Below are 19,546 nucleotides of genomic sequence, written 5' to 3'. Positions count from 1 at the left end.
CGGTGCGTCCATTTTCTTTTCTCAATGAGAGACTTGACGAAGAAACTAGAAATCATGAGAGACCGACAGGGTGCAATATAGAGGCGGTGAGGTGGAGAGCTTGGGGGTTCTGGGCACCCAGAGGCCCCTGCCGCTGGGTGCCTATTTTCAGCTGGGTGAAACCCCAATCGTAGCGTACTAAAAATTTGACAGCAGTAGTATGGGGCATTCATTGTTTCCCGCAAATGTTTGTTATTCTAGTTGTAGGGAATTTGTAGTCCAGTCGCGTGAAATTCTAATATATATCTGGTACATTTCCGTATAAGAGGCGGCTGGATAATCTAGCAATAAAACTTCACTAGGTAGATGACTTTATCTAGTATGAGCTCTTTGTTAAGAATTACCGACTCCCTAAAGGGGGAGTTGTGGGGGGGAGGAGAGGCCGTTCTGATACGCTTGAATAAACTGTTGCGAGTCTCCTAAAAGGCTTTTAGGCCGGACTCATAGACAGCGCGAACCGTATAGATAAGGCTGTTGCTGCGGAAGGTTGCCCCAAGCGATCGACACAGCACCCATTTTGAACATTATTCTCATGGTATTAGAGATAGCCAAAACAACAGGGCGCTTTTATATGTATAACTTATGCAAGTCACGCTTTTGCTAGTGTTTGCATTGCTTACAGTGCTGAAGCATGTCAAGCCCTATTAATGAAAATCAATGGGAGTTCTCAACAGAAACCAGAGGCCATCGCCATGATATTACTATGTCTCGTATTAAATATTTAAAACCTCACGAATCATGGCACAGAGCGACGACGCAGCCGGTTCCCTCATCATGGTGAAATGATTGGCATGCTTTATCGCAAAGGTACTGATATTCTCGACGCCGATGAACTCGTCCCACCCGTTTGGTCCAAAGTCGCTTCTATTGTCCAGAAGCCAGTTCATGCCACGAGGATCGTCAGGCTGTGTTTCGGGGCGTGAGTCGTCCGGATTCTTGCACACTCCGTCCCTGGCCCAGATGATGGTGGTTCTAGGCGCCGAGTCGGGCTCGAAAGGCTGAGGAATGTACCGGTCCAGTGCCTCGATGAAGACGCAGAAGTGCTGGAAGAGCCAGTCCGGCGGGGCGTGGGCCTCCTCGCCCATCTCGAAGGCGCCGAATATGCCCGAGTTCTCTAGGAAGTCGTACATGCGCTTTGGAAGCTTGCCGAGGCCGATGGGGTTAGGAGAGTCAATTAAGGTGAGACTCTCGACAACCTCACCCTCGGCAACGAGCTGCCGCGCGGCATCAAATGCCGAGACGCCTCCTGCCGACCAGCCAGCAAGGTGGTATGGACCATGGGGCTGGCGTCGACGGACCTCGTTAATGTAGGAACCGGTAATGTCCTGGAGAGCGCAGTTAAACTCCCGCGGCTTTGTGAGGTACGGGCTGTTTAACCCGATGACCCGCAAGTTGGGCGAAATTGGCGGCAGTGTGACATAGGAAGTCGCCGAGCCAGCACCATCAGGAAACAAGAAGATGGTCTTGGAACAGTGTTTTGTCCCCTGCAGCAAGGTGGATGTCGATCGAGGAATCTCATGGACAACAGGCTTGATCTCGTCGTGTATAAAATCAATAGAAGGATTCTTTCCTAATTCGGCGGGTATTTCGCCATTCGTACTTGGGGTTGTGGAGGCAGCCCTAGATGTGGCGCTTTCTGTCTCCGATGCGGAGCTTGAAAGGCTGTCGTCAGTGATGCCTGCAAAAACGGTGATAAAGCGTTTGAAGTCCTTGACCGTAGAGCACTCGTAGAACTGAACGGCTGGAATATCCAAGTCAAGCTCCTCGCGGAAGTTGCCCAGAATGGTCAACGACATGAGCGAATCCACCCCCAAGTCCGCCAAGAAAACAGAGTCAGTAAGCTGAGCCAGGTCAACCCCAATCTCATCAGCAATAATCACCAGCGCCTTCTCAACAAGACCGGAGCAAACATCAACAGGCGGCTCCACTTGGTCAGATGGTGAAGCCAAGCCAGAACTGTGCTTGGTGATGAACGGGAGAGCTGGCGGGTTATAGCTAGCAGGGTCAGGAGCAGCGAGCTTGGTTGTCTTGGCCTTGTCTGTCAAAGGGTTGGGAAGAAGCATTTCCAAGACCTTACAAGAAACCTTCTTGAAGGTAACGCCCCCACAGATGGCAATGATGTTGCCATCACGAAGAACATGCACATCACCACTATAGGTGGAGTCGTCAGAGCCAACAGCCTGCATCTTCACATGCGTCTGATAGTGCACGCCACACTGGTAGGGCTCGGCCAGGTGCAGGTAGCGCCACCCGTGGTTGACATAAACGTAGCCGTCAAGGTCTAGGGTATCGCTGCAGTTCATGATAAAGCCCGTGAGGTGACCCAGGCTGTCACAAATGTATGGATTGAGGGCAAACTGATCATTCCCGGAGGGCAGGAAGACCTTTGCAGTACCCTCGAGGCCCGCAGTATCGAACCAGACCTGCTGGATACCCTGGAAAGCAGGCCCGTACTGCACCGCGGTAGAAAACATCTTGTACAGCATACCACGGTGCATCATATGGGCAGAACCGCCACCAACCCCTTGAGTAAGTTGCGCAACACTTCTCTCGATGAGATACAGGTGGCTCTGCCAGCTCTCGCGGTATTTCTGGCGGTCTTCGATGACGACATCACATACTGCATGAAGAGTCGCTTGTTTTCCAAGCTCGTTCACGCTGTAGACCTGCATTGAGCCGTACATGCTCGTCCAGCTCACCTCCAATGATGCCCTAAGCAGTTGGGGGCCGCTCTCGTTCACAATGAGGGCTTTCTCAACAGCCATGTTATTGATAGCGGGAATGTAAGCATTCATCTCGGGCCCACGACTCTCAATGAGGTGTTTAGCCATGGTGAAAGCCACGTCGGCAAAGAGAGTCTAACAAGCGGAACGAACGTCAGCATTTCAGTTATGTGGAGAGAGAGAAAAAAGGAGTTAGCTTGGACTCACCGAAGGAGCCATAGTCAACCCGTTCACACGATGGTTCTGCGTAATCCTTAAGAGAGCCGGGTCGTGCATGTCGGACTGAATTGTAATGGAGCTTCTCTTTGCGCCAAGAGTCTGTTCAACGACATCGTGAACGGAGTCGCTTAGCCTGGTGGATTTTGACTGCACGGGCATGGCAGCAGCTGAAGGGGCCTCCACTGGAATGTCACCCTTAGTTAGGCACCAGCTATAATTGTACTGCATCCAGTGGTTTGCAAGTTGCCAGCTGTACTTAGGAAGAGAGAGCACCTTGCGAGAAGACGCAAAGTCGCGGTGATATTCATCCCAGTTAACAGACAATCCGACGAGGTGAAGAGCGCATAGCGAATCCGCCAGAGTTCTAAAGAAGTCCTCCTTGCGACGGAGGGAAGCGCAGCATCGGAGGTCTTGTCCGATGATAGACTTGACCATCCTTGTGAGGATCGGGTGGGCTCCGATCTCAATGCATATGCCAGCCCGGTCCATTATACCGTCGGTCTCGGCCATCTGAATGGCGCCAAGTAAATCGACAGTTTCACGGCAGTGGCGTCTGATGTACTGTGGCCCAATCATGTCACCAGAGGTGACCACCGCACCCAGCAAAGTCGAGACCATTGGCAGTACCTGGTCGCGGAATTCCACGCGCGAAGCCAGCTCTTCGAGCTCGTCGAGAATAGGATCGACCTGAGAAGAGTGAAAGGCAAAGGGAACTTCTAGCCTGTGAAGCTTGTAGCCTACCTGGGTGAGAATCCCACAGAGGGCATCAATATCGGCATTGGGACCGCTGAGGACAGTATCCTGCATGCCGTTGATACAAGCAACCTCAACCAGCATGTCAGAAGGAATCTGTTGTCTTAGCTCATCCGCTGCTGCCTTCACGGCAATCATCCCATGCGTGTTGGCTGTACATTTTCTCTCGAGGAGAGCCGCTCGGTGGCCGCAAAGGTAGATAGCATCATTGACACTGAGAATACCCGACAACTGAAGGGCGGCATACTCGCCTAGGCTGTGACCAATAACATACTGCGGCTTGATGCCGAGATTCATCCAGAATCGGGCCAGGGAGATTTGGATAATGCAGGTACCGAGCTGGACAACGACGGCAGAGAGTTTCTCAACCGGAACCGTCCCGTCGACCAGTGGCAGAATGGAAGGCAGGCCCTGGAATTTCGCGATAGAGTCGAGTTCGTGAATGTCAGACCGGAATGAGGAGAAGTTTTTGTAGTAGCCGTTGGCCATGGCAGTTTCCTGGGCTCCCTGGCCGGTGAAGAGAAAGCCGACTTTTGGAGGTACTGCGGGGATCCCCTTGATTTCGGCAGCAACGCTCGCCGCCGCGGAAATAGACCGCCGCAGGTCTTCCAGGCCGTTGGTGACGAACGCTACGCGGTGGCTGTGGTGCACGCGACGAGCGGTGGTTGTGTAAGAGAGCTGGGAGATTAACTCACTCTCTGGGGCCCACGAGTTGGCAATGAAACCTTCTAGAGTCTTTAGGTTTTCCTCTAGGGCCTTACTGGACCGTGCCGAGACCAACACTGTATAGTCCGTTCGCGTGTCCGCGGCTTGGTGGTGTTCGAGTTCAGAAGCTGTAGGGCCATCCTCTAGCAACAGCGAAGTGTTTCCACCTGCCGCAGAGAAGTTGTTGATTAACGCAATCCTCTTGCCGTTCACAGGACGAGGCCAGTCCTCCTCATGTCCCAATGCGATATGCACACCACGGAAATCGAGATCCGTAGGGAAGCTATGGTTGATCTTGGTCTTAATGCCACAATGAGGGGGGATCTTGTTCTTCTGCATCATGAGCAGGACCTTGATGACTGCAATGACCCCTGAGGCAGACTCGGCATGTCCGATGTTGGCTTTGACAGATCCTAGATAGAGGCCCTTATCCCGGGGACGACTGTGGTCGAAAGCAAACGAATTAAGTACTGAGCGCATCTCCACGGCATCCCCGGCTTGAGTTCCCGTTCCGTGCATCTCAACGTAACTGACATCGTGCGGGTGGATTCCGGTCTCGCTCAGAAGCTTCTTGAACAAGTACTCTTGTGCGTCCGCCAAGGGTCTAGTAATTGAAACGGATTCCGCCGAATGGTTGGTGTGCGCACCCAAGATAATGCCAAAGATGGGGTCGTTATCCGCGATGGCATCCGGAAGTCGCTTGAGGATGAGAGTCCCAACACCATCGGCTCGACAGTAGCCATCAGCACTATCATCAAATGCCTTGCAGTTTCCCGTCCGCGAGAGAAAGTGCCCACGGTCGAGGCCGGCAAAGTTGTCGGGGTTCGTGAGGACATTGGTGCCACCAGCAATTGCGGTGTCGCAATCGCCGTTGACTAGGGCATTGGTAGCAAGGTTGATGGCAGCGAGACTAGAAGAACAGGCAGTATCTACAGCGATGCTGGGACCTGTAAACTTGAAGAAGTAGTTGACCCTACCGGGAATGAAAGCACGGTTGGCTCCCGGGATGTAGTAGGTGTCGATATCCTGCGAGGAATTTACCTCACCCCAATCATTACTTGTCGTCCCATAGTAGACACCAACGCGGCTCCTCTGGGTCGAAGGGGTCCGATCAGGTACGACTCCCGCCATCTCAAGCGCTTCGTATGCAGTGAGTAGGGCCAATCGTTGCGCCGGGTCCGTCTGCATGGCCTCCTTAGGAGACATGTGGAAGAATTTGGTGTCAAAATAGCCTGGAGTCTTGAGCCAGCACCCATACTGGACCTGGCTAGTGTTCTTACGCTGGCCAGTAGGATCATAATGATCTCGGGCAAAGCGCTCCTCGGGCACCGTCTTATGAACATCGAGGCCTTTGGTGAGCAGATCCCAGAACTCATCGAGGTCGTCTGCCTCCGGGAATCGGCCACTGAATCCAATGATGGCAATTTTGTGTGCATCCTCTGGAGCTGCCTGCGAGCATTCTGGGGCCCTGGTCTTCTCCTTGGCTAGGTCCTCCAATGTACGACCGATGCGTGTGGTAGCACCTCTCTGAGACAAGGAGTCTGTGAGGCTCCGCGCGGCCAGAGTGTTGACTGGGGTGATTGTTGTATCCTTGGTCGACGCAATTTTGAACAGCGTATCAGTGACGCGGTCCATCCGGATCTGTTGTGCAAGGGCGCTTTTGAGGGTATCCTTCAAGAGAGCTCCGAAAGAGGTCTGTTCTACAAGAGCCCCTGAAGCGCAAGAAACCAGAGGAATGATCACCTCATTGCCCAGACACTCGATGCCCCTGAGAGTTGAATCCAGGACATGTTCAAGGTCGTTTTCAGAGTATGCCAGGGGGCAGTGATAAGGACCGTAGATGGGGGCAGGGTGCAGTCTCTTGCCGGAAAATGCTTCTAGTGATCTCAATGTCTCGAGCACGGCTGGGGGACCGCTGACAGTTGTGAAACCTGGACCGACAGCGCTGATATACGGCTGCAAGGCTGTGGGTAGATTCTAATAACATGGGTGAGTAGCAAATCCAATATTAATGAATGGTCTCGGTGGCTGACCTTGTCCGCTGAGAACATTGCTAAAATCTCTGACACAAGGTCCTCCTGGTACGAAGGCAGAATTGCAGACCAGCTTGCAGGTGTCGAGTAACCAAGAAGCTCGGCTCTCCTGTAGACGTGCATTCCAAGCCGGAAGGCGACGATAACGGCCTGTACACCTAGTCTAGATATTTCGAATACATTTGTGGAACAGCTGATTGCAGCAGCCGCAAGGGCTCCGGTGCAAATACCGAGGAAGTAGGACGGACTAGACGGGGGATGCTGTTTGCCCGTTCGAGCAAGATAGCTTTAAAATAGTCAATACAGCACGAACATATTAAACGTCGAGTCAAACGTAGTAACTCACTCAATGTAGTAGCCTATCTCGTAAACGCATAAGAAGCAACTATCCAGAGCCGCATGGGTTGTGCTCCTCCCAACCGCCTCCACGAGCAGACCGAGGCTATCTGCCTGTGCGATGGAGTTTCTGTCGGTGGGTGGTAGTGCGCGTGTCTCGCGTCGAATCGCTAAGAATGCTGCGTTCAGGAATGATGCCAGAACTGAATTGTCTTTGACCAGCACAAGACGTTGCAATTTGTCAAGTACCGCAATGCTTTGGTCACCAAACACGTATATATCTGCCGAAGATGCCATCATGAAGGATTGCAATGAGATTAACTGTGGAAAGTAAGTAGAATATCTGCCAATTGGCGTGATCTCGTGGTACTTTATATACTCACCGTCTCGCTAAGCTTATAAATTGGGATACCAACACGGTCACATTTTCATTTTTCTCTGATGAGGCGCTAGATCATAATCCGCGACGAAATCCCGTCCGAAAATTCCCAGTACGCCTCGCGTTCTGCTATCCTTACGAAAATCTCCGAGGTTCTGTATATTAGATAGTGACAACCGCATATGCCGGATCCACCACATATGCAGGTAAGTAGGCAAAAGTACGACCTCCGAAGGAGTCCGAACCTGATGCGGGGGAGCTAAGACCGAAATAAGCAATATAGACGCAAACCCAGCAAATTAGGCTTGATGATGGCCCAGTTCTTGGATTGAGCAGTTCCCTCTCCCAGCAGGGTGGATCGTATCTCACATCAACGTACAACGCATCATGCAAGATTGGTAGGAATCGTGTTTTTAGCTTATCATGCATTCAGTTCACTTCCTAGCAGACTAATGTGACTGTCTTCCGCGGACCGCGTCTGCATGTGAGTAATGAGGATAATATTGTGCATAGCTTTTAGAGCGAATCGTAACACGATACAACCTTGGAAAATGAACAATATTTTAAATTAATGACAAGCCTCTCTTAAAGATGGCAATACTACACTAGTCTAATATGAATAAAGTTCCAAAGAGAAGATATATAAATGAGTAACAAAGGGTTCGACTGAGTATTGACCTTTGGCACTTCAAGTCTAACCTAAGATACTTCCACCAATTTGTTCGCCTCTTGCACCAGGCCGACAAGGTCCTGAATCTCGCTTTGCTCATTAGTCGGTGTTCCAATTTTTCTTTTCTGTTCCACTCCTACCGCTGCGCTAGTTGCGCTACGGCGCCTTTCCGTCTCGACCTGCGCCGCCTTTACTGTCTTGTTGTAGAGGTGTCCTCGAGCAGTAAGCTCAATATCCTCCAGCACCGGCGCGGTCGACAGTGCCATGAACGCGCGCAGAAGCCAATCTTCATCGCTTAGGTTCACCATGCCCTTGACCATGGCAGCGGCTGGTCCCGGAATGCAAAGCAGTGCACTGCAGACCATCTGAGACCTCTCCGAGATCATGGCAGCTGACTGCGCTCGCACCTGGGCATAACTAGCCAAGGCGGACTTGACAGCCTCGCGCGATAGCTTCTCACCAGGCACAGATGCCTTTCGAGCCTCCATCAGCTTGTTGACCAAGACGGCGCACGACTCTATGGCCTGGTTGGCACCTTGGCCACCTGCTGGGGTCGTCTTGCAGGCCGCGTCGCCGACGATGACGGCACGGTCCGTGTGCCATCCTTTTGCCACGCCTTCCTCAACCGCAATCTTAACAGCCACGACTCGGTTCTTGAAGAGGTCTCCGAACTTGAGCAGTGGTGTAACTCGGACATGGGCGACGGCCTGGCAGAGTGCTTCGGCCTCAGCCTCAGTGTATCGCGGCGCATGAGAGAGCGGGATGTTCTTGTTGAGGTTCTCAAAGACGAACCAGAACACAACACCGTCCTTACCCGTGAAGCCGATGATGGTCTCCTGTTCTCGATAAACGGCAAACCTCTCGCCAGGGGCAATGCCCTCGGTAGGCGACGACATTCCGTAGACGGTGGAGAAGCCGATGCCGATGTCTAGGGTTGAGTAAGTCAATGCTATGGTGATCTGTACACGAAACTCACAATCATCTGCAGAGCCAATCTTCTCGGGTAACGAGGAGTCGATATGGTCTCGTACGACACTGCGTATGCCGTCCGCCCCGACAACCATGTCCGCCGTGGCGGATAGACCACTAGAAGTCGTAATAACGACATGGTTATCAGTCTCTTCGATTGAGATCACACGTGCCGACGTCCTGACGCATTCTATATGCTGTATGCGGTGCACCATGATTGGAAGAAGTTTTGGTCGTTCTATAAAGGTGACGGGGTATCCGATCCTACGGGGTGGTGCGTATAAGTTAGACGAGGAGAAACTTGGCAAAGCGCATGTGCGATACGAACTTCTCGCGGTACTGTCCCATGACGCTAGAATCAGACATCATGTTTCCCTCACTGTCATAGGAGAACCACCTTCTGAGGGGTATAGTAGCCTGCTCGATGTCTTCCACGAGGCCTAGCTGGTCAAGAATGCGCATTCCGTTTGGCTGTAGACCAATACCGGCGCCTCTGTCCGACTCGAGGGTGTCACGACCCTCGAAAAGAATGTAGCTGATCTTGAGTTTCTCGAGCATCAAAGCGAGCGTAACGCCAGCTATGCCCCCTCCAGAAATGGCGACTTCATAATGTTGGTTTGGAATAGCCATGATGTTGGAATTACTGATAGCCGAATTTGTATTTTAGCGTGGGAGAAAAATTCAAGTCTCATAACGCGGTCGAGTAACTTTTATGCATTTCCCGGTGCCTCGGAGATCCAATGGAGCATAAAGAACTAGATACCAGCACTTGCCAATTCCCTTGGGTTCCACGGTGGCCTTGAGCGGGCTGGCATCGGCGGCTGGTTGAATGTGGGCATGGCCGAAAATATCCGAATCTTAGAGACATGAACTCGGCCTTCGCATCCCAGCGTGATCCGCTCACGGAGCGCGGAAAACTTCGGTTTTCAAAAGACAGTCGGAAACGCCTGCTAAGTATATATAAATGTATATGTCCACGTGTAGTTGCATCATCAAACATTTTACTGAAGAGCAATATCCTCTCCAGATTTCCCTTGTTGTCGCCCATCCAAGCAAATCACTACCCCCCATACGATATCCACATTCAAGATGGCTATGACCGGCGTTACGAATGGTGCAAACGGCGTTACCAACGGCCACATCACCAGCTCGTCACCACTGGAGCTCCTAGTTCGAGGGATCGACAAGCAAAGCAAGGTGTTTACGGATTACCTTCGGGCTAACGGGCTTCCCGAGCCAAGCTTCGAGCGTGACACACCCATCATCAACCTGCCTCCACATGTTCCCGAGGACATACAGGTTGCCAAGGAGCAGCTCCTGGACCACGCACTACAGATCTTCCAGCTTGTCGCCGGGCCCGGCGAGTATTTGCAGAATGTTATCACCGGCGTGAGTCCGTCCCTCAACCGATCCTTGATGTGATGCTGATTTATTTGTCGGTAGTACCACTATATGGAAATTATGCGGTGGATGAGCCACTTCAAGATCTTTGAACTGGTTCCCCTGGAGGGCAATATTTCGTACGCAGAACTGGCGGTGAAGGCCGGCGTGTCAGAGCTGCGGCTCAAGTCTCTAGCCCGCATGGGCATGACAAACCATCTCTTCGCTGAGCCCGCACTGGGCTTCATCGCCCACTCGGCCACATCTGCAGCACTGGTCACAAACACTAGGTTTTCCGACCAGAGGGTGTGGATGACCAGTGTCATTGCCCCGGTCATCGCGTCCATGGTCACTGCCCACGAAAGATGGCCCGACAGCACGGCACCCAACAACAGCGCTTTCAGCGCCGGCTTCAACACTAACCTCGGCATGTACGAGTACATCGCTAAGCAACCAGAGCTATATAAGCTGTTTGGGCGTGTTATGGATGCAGTCGCCAGCAGCCCCAAAAGCGACCTGAAGCACCTTGTCAGCGGTTTTGACTGGGCCAGCCTCGGCAAGGCCAAGGTCGTTGATGCAAGTTCTTTCTCCCTAATCCATCCTGGGTATATTAAACTGACTGATTTTATCGGAATAGATCGGCGGTAACATTGGCCACAGCTGTGTGACCCTGGCCAAGGCGTTCCCCGACTTGGAGTTCATCGTCCAAGACATCCCGCATGTCGTCGAAGAGGGTATCAAGGTCGTCGGGGAGAACAGCGAGGCCAGCATTGCCGATCGCATCAAGTTCCAAGAGTACGACTTCTTCAAAAAGGAGCCCGTGCAAGGGGCCGAAGTCTACCTCTTCCGCCAGATCTTCCACAACTGGGACTTTGAGAATTCAGTTAAGATCCTGAAGAACACGGTCAAGTCCATGAGCGAGGGCTCGCACGTGGTCATAATGGACTTTGTCATTCCCGAACCCGGCATTGTTTCCTCGGTAAACGAGCGCGTGCTTCGCTCTCGCGATGTCGGCATGATGCAGCTGTTCAACTCTCTGGAGCGCGACCTGGAGGGCTGGAAGGCCATCTTGGAAGCCGTGGACTCGAGACTCAAGATCAATACTGTGAACACGCCCTATGGAAGTTTCATGTCGGTGATTGATGTAGTTCTGGGATAGGGGCTTTGAAATACGAACGTTGCTGGGGGCGGGGCGGGGTTCATGTTAAATATTGAAGAGGGGAACGCTCAAGGCAGTATGCTCTCTGGCATACGGGTCGATTCAGCACTCGCAATTCAGCTTCATACCAACCAAGCATACAAAAAGACCTGGGACATCAGTCCAGGAAGTGAATTCAGAGAGGTGTAGGAGTGTGTATTGTCAATCTGTAACTATCTGCTACTTTAAACCTCTGCACATTGGTGCTTACATAACTAAACTCCAAAAAGAAAGGCAGGCAAGGCTAATGGGTAATGAGGACTATGTCCCCCACTACAATACATATAACTATAAGGTCGATAAGTCCGTTGTGCGTAAGGAAGTTTACATATTTTGGGAATAAGCTCTTATGGCTAGTTCTGAGGCACTTAATGCACGTTATTCGAGTCTGCTTTTTTGATTAAATTCCCGCGTAATCGTGCCAAGCGCTCAACATCTTCCGTGTGTTGTTGGTGCGCCCAGCCAACGGTAATTTCCGAGGTTGGGTACCTTTTGTATGGGCAAGCCGTACAAAAGATACAAAAGGGACAACAAGCCAGAACCTCCATATTACTTCAAAGATACTGAACATTTCTTGTCAATATCAATACTAACAGAATTAAAGACTTTTGAATTAACATACTCAGATATCTAATTTCCCTAGCTATCCAGGGGGTTGAGATAATGGATGTTGTGACTTCTTGTGCGGTTGGTATCTTATATGGGCATGCCATACAAAAGGTACCAAATCCTACCATCATTCTGTGGAAAATTATCGTTGTCTGCCACCAACACTAAGGTGCTGGGAGCTCGACACGGTTATTAGAACACTCAGCAGATACAAGTAGGTTAGTTAGCTTGGCCATAATCGTTCCAAGCCCCCAACACCACCTTTGAATACCAATCACCTAGCTATACCTACATGTAGGTAATCTCTATCATTGCAATATAACTATCTACTTTTTCTCTTTGAAAGGCTCAAATGCGACAAGCGATTTATTCGAGCAAACGAGTCGATAGAAGTCGGTCGGTCAGCTAAAATTTGCCCTACACAGGGTCGCCTTTAACATATGTTCCTTGGCACAAGGTAGAGTGATCGTCACCGTTCAAGAGACATCAAAACATGGCAACCTGTAAATCAACAATTTTATGTGACAAAACCTCATAAATACATATGTGACATTGAAACGCGTAAACCCCTTAAGTAGTCCGGGCGTACTACAGGGTAGTATGTACTATGTACATCTATGGATGTATCATGCAGGCAAAATACAGGCTATTTTACCAGTAGACCATAACAAATACCCTGGGTTCCTGTTCAGGGCTAGGGGGGCCATATTCCTAGTTCGACATATCATCCAAAATAGGCTAGCGTACCTCAATAGTACTAACAGTATGCGATATTATGCGACTATGCGAGACCGCGAGACCCCACTCGCTGAGTCGGGTTCGCTACCTTCGCTCAACAATGACTCTAGGCAAGCTGGCTTATATAGCCCCGAGTCGGACATCCTCGGGACATTTCCAGTCGATGCATCGGTGTCAACAAGGCAACCAGGGATTCAAATAACTGCGCTGAGTACGGATACCCAGAATAGACACTAGCACTAACACACAAAGGAACCCCCTCCCTTCTCACACACGCGTTTCTTCGTCGCTCTCCGATGTCATCCCCATACTTTTCCAGCGTCCTCGTCTTCGGCGCCACTGGCGAAGTCGGCTCCGCCGCTGCCCTCGAGGCCCACGCCCGCGGTGCCCGCGTCACTATAGCCATGCGAGACATCGCCAAGCACAATGAGTGGATCTCCTCCGAACAGGAGCGTGCTGCCGGCCTACAGCGAATCACCGCCGACCTGACCATTCCTGAGGCCGTGACACGCGCCGTTCACCAGACTGGAGCCCAGGCGGTCTTCATATACGCGGTTCGCTCCAGCGACTTGATGCGTGGCGCCATCACCGCGCTCCGGGACGCTGGCATTCAGCACGTCGTATTCCTGTCAACCGGACAGGTGAAAACCGCGGGGGCCACCAAGGATGACATCCGCTCCATCAAGTCCGACCACTTTATCCCCTGGCAGCACGCGCAGATTGAGAAGGGACTGGAGGAGATCGGTCTTCCGCACACAGCACTGCGAGCGGGCTTTTTCGCCAGCAATCCGCTACGGATCTATCTCGATAGGTCTGTGGAGCCGAAACAGGTTAATCTGCTAGCGCCAGAGGTGCTCCATGATCCTATCGACCCGGCGGATATCGGCAGGGTGGCTGGTGCCATACTAGTCAACCCGCGACAGTACGCTAACGGCTACCAAGCGACGAATGGGTCGACTCCCCGCAAGGATATCATCTATCTCAACGGGCCGGCACTGCTATCGCAGGCTGAGCAGTGGGACATCATCAACCGGGAGCTTGCTGCGGCGGGGAAGTCCCCGGTCAAGGTCAACCACGTCACCGTCGAGCAGTACCTCAAAAACCTGGCTGCGCTGAATGTCCCGCATGTGGTGGCCAAGTCCCTGGCTAAGTCCATGGTAGAGACAAAAGCGCTGTACGCGCTCGAGGACTTTGAGAAGCAGAGGGGCAACGTCGGGCTCCTAACTGACCGGGAGGCGACGAGCTTTGAGGATTTTGTGAAGAGGGAGATTCCAAGATACTTGTAGTACTGAGATTGAAGTAGTCTTGGCAGTAATTGTCCGGGATGCAGTGGAGGGGTTGCGTACATTGATTGGCATTCACTCTTATAGCGACACAGCAGCAAGTTCCATGCCAGACAACTCCTCTTTTAATTTGATTTCTTTTTCTCTAGCTCGTCAACTAACGCAATTACATACCATTAAGCCATATTATACATTGTCGCACTGCCATATTTCTGTCAATTTTGTTCAAGTTTTGCCATTTGTTATCTCGATTATGCAAGTTCGTTACATATATGTACATTGTACATATCCAAGGAAAGGTTTATACCGCTCGCCGCATTGCAAACCACTAGCACTACGTCGGTCACCAGGAAACGTCATGAACCACGTACAGCCTTGGCTACAACACATCAAGACAACCTTGAAGGGAGCTCAAGATCAATGCCTGGAAATAATAAGGAAATGTCACCATCACCATCTGCCCAGGACCGGTCTGGAAGGAAGTCTATGAAGGGGCTAAGCGTTTCGGTGCCAAGTAGTCCCCGGAAAGCACCTGAAGTCCCCTTGCTATTCGGACCCGAGGAAAACGCAGACAACGAGGGCTCAGGCGTTGGCATGGTACACATTGTGGGCTGTGACGTTGCGTACCAAGCGTTGGTGTGCGTCGTCTCGGGATAATGGGACAGAACTTCTGCGGCGGGCGGGCACGGGGTAGGGTCATAACACTGAGCCTTCCGCCCAGCCTGTACTGGCCGTCCCCGATCTGTCCGTTGCATCTCTCTCACATAGCGGGCCTTGGCCATAAGCCGCCTGATCGGTCGCCAGAGGGCGAGGCGGCTCTCGTCTTCTTGATCTCCGCTGGTTTTCCATGCGTCATAAACGGTCGTGACGCAGTCCCACGCGCGATCGCACTCGGGAGAGTGAGACCGGGCGCATAATTCGGAAAGTACAAATGCCATTCCGCCCCACTGGATGTGTGTCGTTGAGTACCAGGTCCATTTCGTAATGTCTCTGTTTGTTAGAAGCATGCCCGAGACTTCTAATAACTCAATGGAAGTTCGGAACAGCCCGTCGCGCATGTTGTTCTCTAACTGGCCAGTGCTGGCTGGTATTCCGGGGAATAAACTGCTCTTGGTCTTTTTGTCATCTGCTTGATTCTCGCGTGACGCAACAGAATATTGTGTTGTGAGCCAGAAGCGTGCCAGGATGATGCGGGCTACCGCTGAAGACAGGAATTGGAAGGGCACGGAGGAATCGCAGATGCGCAGATATTTGTTGCGGAAGCTCGCCTCTAGGTTCTGGATCAAGACTCGGCATTTCTTGGCAGGTTCTTCGGAGTTATCTGCTATTGCAGCATTTCTGCTACCCGGCAGTCTGGGCTGCTTCTGCTTTATAAGACCTAGCTTCCAACCTGTCTGTATGGCTTCACACCGGATTAAGGAAAGCGTCATATCTGTCGCGTGGTCCCATCTCTCAGCTGGAGGCTCTACCATGTCAGGCGACAAGTCAACATCGTTGACGTGGAGGGGTGGCTTGGTGTCCGAGGCAAAGTGCTGCGCGATAGGCTCGTTGCAGTGATACTCGGACGAGCGGCTATCGATAATGCAGATCTGCCACCATAGGCGCCTACGCAGCTCTGTCTCGAAGGGTTTGAGCCCGAACGCCGTCCCATCACGGTGCAGACCCATGGTTCGCGCAATGTGGTAGATGAGCGATGTTAGCGACCAAGCGGCGCGCGAGTCGTCCTCGTTAGGTAATGCAGATAAGAAGAGCACTGCCGCCTGTAGCATCGTCATTCTCTGGGTGTTGAGCAGGTTACCACGAACAAGTGCTTGTTGTACGGCCAACCGGTACCTCTCTAGGGCAGCTTCACGCGTCTCATGGAGGATGCCAAGACACTGTTCTGGAGTAAGACTAACCACGGCTGAGTAGTGAATAGCACAGATGAGGGTCTCGGTATGCTTATCAAGAGAGTCAAGAGAAGCAATAGCGTCCCAGTAGACGTGCGTCAACGTAGGCATGTGGAAAATGCGGACTAGTGGCGCAACATTCTCTGTGAATGCGGCGAAAAGCGTGACAGCCTGGGTCAATGGAGGGTGGAGATGCTGGAGGGAAGAGGCAAAGCCGAAGATGGCGGCATTCAGCCCCATCTGAGAGGAAGCACAGCTGGCGGCAGTACTGGTGGTGGATGAAGAATGCGAGGAATATGTTGACGGCGCCGGATCGTGGACCTCATCTTCGCTCGCGGGCTCAAATAAGAGGTCACGGAGTTCCTCAACCTAACATTGCCGCGTTAATATATAAGACGCGAATTTTAACGACGGAGAGAAGGACTCCAAGAGTACCTCATTGGACAATGTGACCCAAAGGGCATTGTTCACGTAGTAGCTTTTAGACTCATCAACCTTAAGACGACTAAAGTCTAGATCAAATGGATGGGTCTCGCTCGCTTCTCGGGCGTGAGAGGTTTCTTGAGCCTGATGATTCTCCTGGGCTGACGTTTCGTTGTCAGCAGCCGGTTGGCAAGAGCGTTGGTTTTATAGACCCTACCAGCTGCACCAAATTGGTTGATAATACTCTCAAGGCGGGACAGACGTTCAGGGAGCCGGGGGTCCACGCCGTGTCTTGGTCTCTTAGGCGCCCTGCCCCGACCGGGCGGGTAGACACAGTTACCTTCGGACCGCAGGCAGTTGGAGCACCGTGGAACCTGGCGGTCGCACTTGACTCTGCGCTGACGACACAGGTTGCAGGTCCGCACTTGCCTGTGTGGGGATGACAGACCTAGTGCAGATGAGGAGGTTTCAGGCATTGTGGCCATATCGTTGCAGTTGATAGCTGTCAGTGGAGAAAGGTATCCGTTCACAGAACAGAACCTCCTTGTTATCCCGAGGGATTCTCAAGATAGATACGAGACACTCAAGGTAGGGGGCGTGAGCAGGATGTAGAACTGGAAGGGAAGGAGAGCTGGAGAAGTGAGGTGGGTGCGGCCAAGCCTGATGTTCCCGGGCCGCGCTGATCTCCTGGTGGAGCTCGGAACTCGGGACCCCGCATAGCTTATGCGAGACACGTGGTGCAGCGAGCAACACTATGCGAGACCGAATGCATATCTTCAATGTCGGTAATATTGGTGCTGCAAGTCCTAATCCTGTAAGGGAGGGAGAAAATATTAAAGTCAACTAGAATCTGCAAATATATCTAACCTACATGAACCGAGTATACAAGGGCCTTTCTACATTTTGAAGTCCCAGAGCTGCATCTGTTACTTGATCTATACACTTGGACGGTACCGTTTCTCCAACCAATACGCAATAATACAGGCTACCTGATACTGAAAATGAGTGAACATCCACCACACGATTTCGCCCCAGACGGGAACGAGGACTTGAAAAGGTCCACCATGGGAGATGGGAGCTCCTTCCAGTCGACGAGCATGGTGGGATTTGACGGCGACATGGATGGGTTGAATCCCCAGAACTGGCCCATGGGTAAAAAGGTCTACACCACGGCGTTATGGGCGCTGACGACATGCTGGATCACCTTCGCGTCCGCCATCTACTCGGCTGGCACGGCACAAATCAGCCAAGAGTTTCATGTTTCGTACGACGTGGCCAACGCGGGCACCAGCCTACTCATATTTGGCTTTGCTATTGGTCCTATGCTTTGGGCGCCGCTGTGCGAGGTGTATGGGCGAAAATGGCCTGCTTTGGCGGTAAGTTCTCCAACCATCCCACCTTCCTCCGGGCAGGGCCCCAGTTATCTTCTAACGCGGAACTTTTTGGATCTTGCAACAGCCCTACTTTGTAAGCGCTGCCTTCGCCTTCGGCACTGCGACGGCCAAGGATATCCAGACGATCCTCATCACACGCTTCTTCGCCGGTGTGTTTGGCAGCTCTCCCATATCCATCACTGGCGGCTCTATCGTTGATATCTGGAGCCCCCGGCAGCGCGGAACGCCCATGGTGTGCTACGGCATTACCATCGCGGCGGCACCGACCCTTGGGCCAATTATCGGCGGGGCCTTCATAGCCAGCGGGTGTGGGTGGCGCTGGACTGAATATCTAACAGGGATTGTCATGATGGTCCAATTTCTCCTAGACGTTCTCTGGCTGGACGAAAGCCATGCTGACGTGCTCCTGGCTCGGAAGGCGGGCGGATTGCGACGAGCTACGGGGAATTTTGCACATCACACCAAGGTCAGTGGTTCGTCGACTCGTCCCGTCTCGGTTGTTAGCCTAACAATGACCCTTTCTTGCTTACTTTGCCTACCTATAGTGGGAAGAGACGAGGCCGACCTTCGGAGACCTCCTCAGCATCTATCTCGTCCGCCCTTTTCAGATGCTTCTCGATCCGATTTGCCTGTTGTTGACTATTTATACATCATTTGTCTATGGTAAACCAACCTAACCACCCCCCCCCCCCTTTTCCCTTTTCTCAACAACAACCAAGCCCTACACAGAACACAGATGGATAAATGCTCGCGAAGAGAGATTTCTGACTCTGTGGGCAGCAATCCTTTACGCTAGCTTGGAAAGCTTCGCCCTAGAATACGGCCAGATTCGGGGCTGGGGCCCTGTCGTCTCCCAACTGCCATTCCTAGCTCTCCTACTTGGGTGCCTGGTCGCCGCCGCTGCCAACATCTATAACAACATCTACTACGGGAAGAAGCTGGTCGCAAATAATTTCAAGCCAGTGCCGGAAGCGAGACTGCCGCCTATGATGTATGGTGGCTTTGCTTTCTCTGCGGGTCTATTCTTGTTCGGATGTAAGTTGCAGTGCCGCTAGAGCTGCTCTATGTGCCCTTTGTCTGCTGCGCGAGATTAACCACCGTATTAATAGGGACCACCTCCGAGCATGTTTCAAGTCCGTGGCCATCTATCGTCGGTGTATTTCTAACCGGTGTTGGCTTCACCACCATCTTCCAGTCATCCCTCCAATACCTTGTTGACACCTTCACCCGCTACAGCGCCAGCGCCATCGCCGCCAACACCTTTGTCCGATCAATGGCGGCAGGGGCCTTCCCACTCTTTGTCTGGCCCATGTATAAAAGGCTTGGCATAGACTGGGGTAGCACCATCTTTGCATGCGTTAGCGTGCTCCTCTTGCCAGCCCCTTTCCTCTTCTTTAAGTGGGGTAACCGGATCAGGGCCTATGGCGAGTTCAGCAAGCCCTCCGCATACTAGTCTAGCACCGCCCACGCCAATCTAGTTAAGACACACATGGGCCCGGGAATCTGGCCACGTATCCGTGCCCAGTGATCCGTGCCCAGTAATCCGCCCCACGTTACATCGGGAGCAATGGGGCGATTACTAGGCACGGATATGTCGTTGCCAACGCAGCGCCGCAAGTGAGAGATATGAAGGAGCCTAAGGGGCTACCCAGGGTTCTCTCATACGACTTACCAGCAATGTTCGCAAAAGATTTCAGAAATGAGTTGCAGTGGCGTCCATGACTTGCAGATAGAAGTAGGGGTTATCGCAATACTAGATGTTTACAACGCTCACAAGGGTTAGATTGCTAGAGACACATCCTTCCT

General features: G+C 52.1%; 6 protein-coding genes across 6 annotated transcripts; 3 read left to right on the top strand and 3 right to left on the bottom strand.

The window, feature by feature from the left end:
• Positions 1–752: 752 nt before the first annotated feature.
• On the bottom strand, positions 753–7,105 carry N7471_003301 (uncharacterized protein; the record flags this gene model as incomplete). Its single annotated transcript, XM_057276021.1, has 4 exons — positions 753–2,897; positions 2,970–6,416; positions 6,473–6,758; positions 6,819–7,105. 4 exons carry the CDS (start codon positions 7,103–7,105, stop codon positions 753–755), a joined length of 6,165 nt encoding a protein of 2,054 aa, XP_057140659.1.
• Positions 7,106–7,886: 781 nt separating this feature from the next.
• N7471_003300 (FAD-dependent oxidoreductase) lies at positions 7,887–9,456 on the bottom strand (the record flags this gene model as incomplete). The annotated part of the gene is made up of 3 exons (XM_057276020.1): positions 7,887–8,785; positions 8,834–9,090; positions 9,155–9,456. The coding sequence occupies 3 exons, from the start codon at positions 9,454–9,456 to the stop codon at positions 7,887–7,889; spliced, it is 1,458 nt and encodes a 485-aa protein (XP_057140658.1).
• A 459-nt stretch (positions 9,457–9,915) lies between these two features.
• N7471_003299 (O-methyltransferase-domain-containing protein) lies at positions 9,916–11,341 on the top strand (the record flags this gene model as incomplete). The annotated part of the gene is given in 3 exon segments (XM_057276019.1): positions 9,916–10,215; positions 10,270–10,850; positions 10,867–11,341. Coding segments are annotated over 3 exon segments (1,356 nt in total), but the record flags the coding sequence as incomplete, so codon positions are not given.
• Positions 11,342–13,047: 1,706 nt separating this feature from the next.
• N7471_003298 (SDR family oxidoreductase) lies at positions 13,048–14,037 on the top strand (the record flags this gene model as incomplete). Its single annotated transcript, XM_057276018.1, has 1 exon — positions 13,048–14,037. One exon carries the CDS (start codon positions 13,048–13,050, stop codon positions 14,035–14,037), a length of 990 nt encoding a protein of 329 aa, XP_057140656.1.
• A 386-nt stretch (positions 14,038–14,423) lies between these two features.
• Positions 14,424–16,822, bottom strand: N7471_003297 (uncharacterized protein; the record flags this gene model as incomplete). Its single annotated transcript, XM_057276017.1, has 3 exons — positions 14,424–16,292; positions 16,359–16,507; positions 16,564–16,822. The coding sequence occupies 3 exons, from the start codon at positions 16,820–16,822 to the stop codon at positions 14,424–14,426; spliced, it is 2,277 nt and encodes a 758-aa protein (XP_057140655.1).
• A 525-nt stretch (positions 16,823–17,347) lies between these two features.
• N7471_003296 (MFS transporter) lies at positions 17,348–19,193 on the top strand (the record flags this gene model as incomplete). Its single annotated transcript, XM_057276016.1, has 5 exons — positions 17,348–17,722; positions 17,805–18,206; positions 18,286–18,403; positions 18,521–18,775; positions 18,850–19,193. 5 exons carry the CDS (start codon positions 17,348–17,350, stop codon positions 19,191–19,193), a joined length of 1,494 nt encoding a protein of 497 aa, XP_057140654.1.
• Between the last annotated feature and the right edge of the window lie 353 nt (positions 19,194–19,546).

Source organism: Penicillium samsonianum, assembly GCF_028829775.1.
Source record: "Penicillium samsonianum strain IBT 33392 chromosome Unknown utg000002l_segment0_segment0, whole genome shotgun sequence".
In the NCBI taxonomy this organism is placed as follows: domain Eukaryota; kingdom Fungi; phylum Ascomycota; class Eurotiomycetes; order Eurotiales; family Aspergillaceae; genus Penicillium; species Penicillium samsonianum.
The sequence above is the reverse complement of the archived record's forward strand: the minus strand, read 5'-3'. Positions and strand labels throughout refer to the sequence as shown.